The sequence below is a fragment of the Halyomorpha halys genome, unplaced genomic scaffold (assembly GCF_000696795.3).
Source record: "Halyomorpha halys isolate HHAL.00 unplaced genomic scaffold, Hhal_1.1 Scaffold2160.1, whole genome shotgun sequence".
NCBI lineage: Eukaryota > Metazoa > Arthropoda > Insecta > Hemiptera > Pentatomidae > Halyomorpha > Halyomorpha halys.
Window position 1 is genome coordinate 1 of NW_027111409.1, and position 5,055 is coordinate 5,055.

General features: G+C 31.6%; 1 protein-coding gene across 4 annotated transcripts; it reads left to right on the forward strand.

The window, feature by feature from the left end:
- The first annotated feature begins 566 nt into the window (after nt 1-566).
- Nucleotides 567-5,055, forward strand: LOC106691215 (enoyl-CoA hydratase domain-containing protein 3, mitochondrial). Of its 4 annotated transcripts, none has more exons than XM_014436925.3 (7): nt 567-733; nt 1,605-1,726; nt 1,807-1,945; nt 2,007-2,185; nt 4,404-4,564; nt 4,656-4,770; nt 4,856-5,055. In XM_014436925.3, exons 2-7 carry the CDS (start codon nt 1,656-1,658, stop codon nt 4,950-4,952), a joined length of 762 nt encoding a protein of 253 aa, XP_014292411.1. In that variant the 5' UTR covers nt 567-733; nt 1,605-1,655; the 3' UTR covers nt 4,953-5,055. The 4 variants fall into 4 exon arrangements, with proteins under 4 accessions (XP_014292411.1, XP_066905509.1, XP_014292410.1 ...); XM_067049408.1 differs by having other exon boundaries at nt 567-729; XM_014436924.2 differs by lacking the exon at nt 567-733 and adding an exon at nt 1,371-1,507.

Genomic DNA, 5,055 nt, shown 5'->3' on the forward strand with positions numbered 1-5,055 from the left:
AACAACAGCACTGTAACCTTCCACTACATTCTTTTTCTTGACCATCAGTAACATTACCTGACTCGAATTAATAACATTTACACTCCGAGGATAACGGTTACAAAATATACCTGTTACGAAACGAGAGGTTCCGCGCGTGGAGCAGGCTGTTAGTGGCTGTTAGCGCATGCGCTCATACTCCGATACTCCGGAGCATAAGCTGCGAGGATTGTCGAGTCCTCTGGCACATATATCCCCCACGTTGGGGTGGGCTTACGCATGTAATTGTTATGTTGATTCTTGAGGTAACGAGATAATAAACACCCAAAAGTTAATAAAATTTGTTTTACTGATCTAAAGTTTATGAAAATTATGAATTATTTAGAGAAGCAGCAGAAAAGAAAACTGTGCTAAATGGCATGTAGACATAAGCAAATAAAAATAAAGTAAAGGCCATGGTAGTTGAGAAAGGTATAGTCAATCGTGACTTTATAGCTTGAAGGCCAAAAGAAAAGTATATATTACTACTTGCACATATGACAAAAAAATTAATTTATTTTTAATTTGATGTGTTCTATAGATTGTACCTTGGTTACCGTGATTACTGACAACCCTGCTAACTTTAGGACCACGGTAGAAAAAGAAACTCCAGTCCTCAGTAATATTTTGGAACACGTCCATTCCAAAATAAATCTTTTTTTTGTCAGATGAACCATTATTCAAGCAAAGCAGCGATATGAGATATCCATAGTGGGTAATAGAATTTTTTTTCTTGTCTAACCTCCTAGAATATCTTTATTTACAAACAAAATACAATATATACAAAAGACTTAACCTAAATATATATATATACAAATACCTAACAATTTTATTTCTTCTTTTGCCGTAAGGCATTATAAGAAAGAATACATGGTCCGCTGAAGGTGGTTTTACAGTGATACCATGATAGCCGACTTATATAGAATGGGGAGGGACCATTCCATGTGGTGGGTAAGAGGATTTTTTATTCTAACCTCCTATTAATTTATTTTAAGCAATTACAATTATATACATTTTACTTAACACATATTTACATTTTATCTTGTTTTGCCTGATGGCATTATAAGATGAGGAAAAACATTGTCCGCTGAAGGGGGTTTGTACATGAGTGGCATAATAGCCGGGAGGCTAACAGAGAATGGTACCTCCCAATTCCGGCTGGTGGTGAGGGTAAGAGGAACAAGGCTGGCGTGGTGTATAGCATGGAAGCCAACCAAGAATTCGAGAGATAAACCCGTTGAATAATGAATGACCCAATAACTCTTGAATCACAATCCTTGAATGATGGTGTAAAAAATAAAGGATTAAAATAAACTCCAACAAATCCTATCAAATCTAGCCAAAATAATGTTTCTTTTTTAAGAGTTTAATTTCGTCTGCAGTGTGTTGGTAGTTCTGTTTGTTATCAAACTAATTGCTTGTTATCAAGTGATAATAGTAAAAGAGTATTTCCAAGATGAGTATAAGAGTATTACCTGTCGTTTTGAAGGTATTTGTTACTCTTTGAAAATATATAATCAATATTTTTAATTATTGAGCTAAGCTTGTTACTGGCTATTCATTAAAGTAGAGATTTGGATTTTCAGAGTCATTTGAAATGGTCTGTTTTGAAGTTGTCCCAGCGTAAATGTTCTTCAATGCATCCTAATTTGGAAATAACCCAAGAGAATGGTATCCGTCGTATTGTTTTGAATGACACCAAAACGAGGTTTATAAATAATTATATTAGTGTTTTTCTTCTAAATAACATGATATTAATGATCTTGTTTATTATTGGTTTTGCTCTAGGAATTCCCTTTCAAAAAATATGGTTTTGGCGTTAAAAGAAGCTGTTACAAAGGATAATACTAATAAAAACTTGAGATGTATTATCATAACTGCTAAGGGTCCTGTGTTTTCTGCAGGACATAATCTTAAAGAATTGCATGTAAATATGGTTTCCATCCATCACTTTCTCACAAAATCTAACTATTTTATTGTGTAAATAGTCAGATATAAGTTGCAGGAGTGTCTTTCAAGATTGTAATGAATTGATGATGGCTATTGTACAAACACCAGTTCCTGTCATTGCTGCGGTGGATGGTCTAGCTGCAGCTGCTGGATGCCAACTTATAGCTCAATGTGATATTACTGTTTGTACCAAAAGATCGACCTTCTCTACTCCTGGGTAACTAGATAAAGGAATTCAGTGGTTTTCATGCTCATCATTAACCATTGATGTAATTATTATAATAGTAAAAGTACTGAATGCTACTCCAACATTATGTGTTGGCACAAGATCATGGTGCCTAACTATGGAACCCTAATGGAACCCTGTAAGTAGCTGTGCTTTGACAACCCCGTTCATTGGTATAACACCCACATATTTAGGTTTTAATATTGGCTTATTATAATGCGATTATTGACTTCTACTACAAGTGTTCTAAGCAGCCGACCATAATTCTGTTTATATGGGTTAGAACCTATAGTAAACATTCAATATCAAATTAAAATGGAATCAAAATTCCCTTTATCCCTTTTAGCATCGCAGTGCATTTTAAGACCTATTGTAGTTCAATTAAGAGGGGATTATACTTGGTCAGAATAATTACCAAACTGTGACTATAATAAAAAATTTAAACTTTTTATTTACATGAAATTGTTTTTACAACATCCAACTACTTTACTTTATATTATTAAAATTACATCCACTTAACAATATAAATCTTTTTAGTGATATAATAAAAATATTTAGTGATATAATGTCCATATTCTCCTTGCTCATCTTACAAATTCATTTTAGTTTTCATATTTTGTCTATGGCTTCAAATTAAATCTTTTGATATTTTCACTACTTCAAGGCTCACTTCCAGTTTAAATGAAAAAAATTGAAAAATGTTTAAAATTTTCAATTTTTATATTCATATTGAAAAGTAGATTTATTTTTTAACTGACACTAGTCCCATAACCTTAATAAATACAGTAGTAACTTAAATTTATAATATATTATTTAAAAAATATTGGGTAAATATTCCACTTATGAATCAATGTATACAAGATACATTTCTTGTATTTTTATTGTCATATACTTTCTGTATTCTGTTTCCAACATAATTGTAATATGAGGAAAAGATGGTTAAAGGTGCGGTCAGGGAATAACCCAAATAAGTTAAAAACCTATTTTTTAAACTTATTTGTGTTATTCTCAGACCACATCCCCAATCATTGTTTCCTCTTATATATTATCCACGGTCAACTATCATCTCATCATTATAATTGTAATATATTTTTGATTATGTTATATTATAAATGAATATTATGTGAAAGAAAATGAGGAGAGGAAGTGGAAGTTCCACCCTTAGGAAGGAGTTCCTCACTAGTACAATATAAATTATGGAAGGGCAGAGGGAGAAGGGAAGTTTTAAAAATTAAGTTTGATTGGAGAGAATAAACAGGCTTATCCAAGCTATACATAAAAGTATCTCAACTTTACGGAGAAATAAATAAGGTTGTTTTATTCTACCAAATAATCAAAATACATCTTTAAAAATTTTAGACTTAATAAATCTATATCAAATAAATTTATTAAAATGCCATAGAGCAACAAACTCTACTTTGAATTAGAAGTTCAAAGAAATGAAAAATAACTTTGTGTTAAGCATAGTGTAAGGAAAAAAAAGGTTATGTTTTAGAAATTTCAAATTATAGAGGTACATATCTTTATTCTAGATAGGGTTTTCCTAAACCAGCCAAGGACTCATGTCCTAATATTCCAATCTTTTTAGTTTTTTCCTTTAACAATGGAATTCCTTAACTGATATTTTTACTCCACCTAACTATTTATTTGTCAACATGAGGCAGTTCTGTAGCTTTTAAGTTTCTATTTAAAGGTTGCTTTCACTTGGCCTCCTTGACAATTATGTATCCATCAAAATTGTTGAGAATGTGAAGCAAAGGATACAAAAGCTGGCAGAAATATGTTTTTCCTCCACTACTGCATATGGAAAAGGTCCATTTTCTTGTGGTCAGTTGATTAAAATTTTTGTTTGATCATGAAAACAATACTTACTAAACCTAAAATAACTTTACTCAAACAATAAGAACTGTGGAAACAAATTAAATAGTGTTGAATTTGAGTAGCAGACAGGCTCAGTTGTTTGGATATAGAGGTAAACATAGTGTTTTTTGGAGTTACAGAAGTATATATTTTATTTTTGTGAATTGAAGAGATAAAAGTTCTTCCTAAATTATTTTCAGTTATTGTTTCTTCTATTCCACGTAGCAAGATCTTTCTAGAGAATAGGAAAAAAAAAACAAGTTATAAAAAGATTAATTTTTACTTTGGTTTTTCAATCAATTTTCAATCAAGACTTGGCATTTATGGTATAAATGTGATTACTGTATAGGGCAGCCTTTGGCATATTTTGTTCAACACCCGGTATACCACTAATGAGGTCTGTTGGAAGGAAAACAGCAGCTTATATGTTGTTTACAGGACACCCACTTACTGCTCAGGAAGCTTATAATGCAGGTCTGGTTTCTCGCATAACTGAAAATGATGAATTAGGTAGTTTGATTGTATTCTATTGCTGGGTTTGTATTTATTATTCAAGTTTATCAATTTATTAACAGATTTATTTGACCTATTACCATTTAAGAAAAGGAAGTGAATTGTATAACAAGTGCGATTCTTGAGAAAAGTCATGCTGTTATCAGCTTAGGAAAGAAGTTTTTCTATGAACAAGTTGAAATGGACCTCAAAGCTGCTTATGAGTAATTCTACATATATTATACTTAAAACCTCTTTGCTTTATTAATTAGATAGTAATACTCTCTTTCTTTCAATTTTTTTTTTTAGGAAAGGTGGAAAAGTAATGGCAGATAATTTGGCCCATAAAGATGGTGCTGAAGGTGTTAAAAGTTTCACAGAAAAAAGGAAACCAATATGGAGTTGACTACTGTTCTCTATTTCTTTTCTTCATTATCATTTCTCCTTTGGGTGAAATTAGTTGGTGTTATTAATGAAGCGATGTTTTAAAAAATAAATGGTTCTCAGCA

Excerpts from the sequence above, each read along its gene's own strand:
- LOC106691215 (XM_014436924.2), top strand. The coding sequence starts at position 1,475 with ATGAGTATAAGAGTATTACCTGTCGTTTTGAAG. Across the intron at positions 1,727-1,806 it reads TTGAATGACACCAAAACGAG|GAATTCCCTTTCAAAAAATA; the intron begins GTTTATAAATAA and ends GTTTTGCTCTAG. Across the intron at positions 1,946-2,006 it reads ATAATCTTAAAGAATTGCAT|TCAGATATAAGTTGCAGGAG; the intron begins GTAAATATGGTT and ends TTGTGTAAATAG.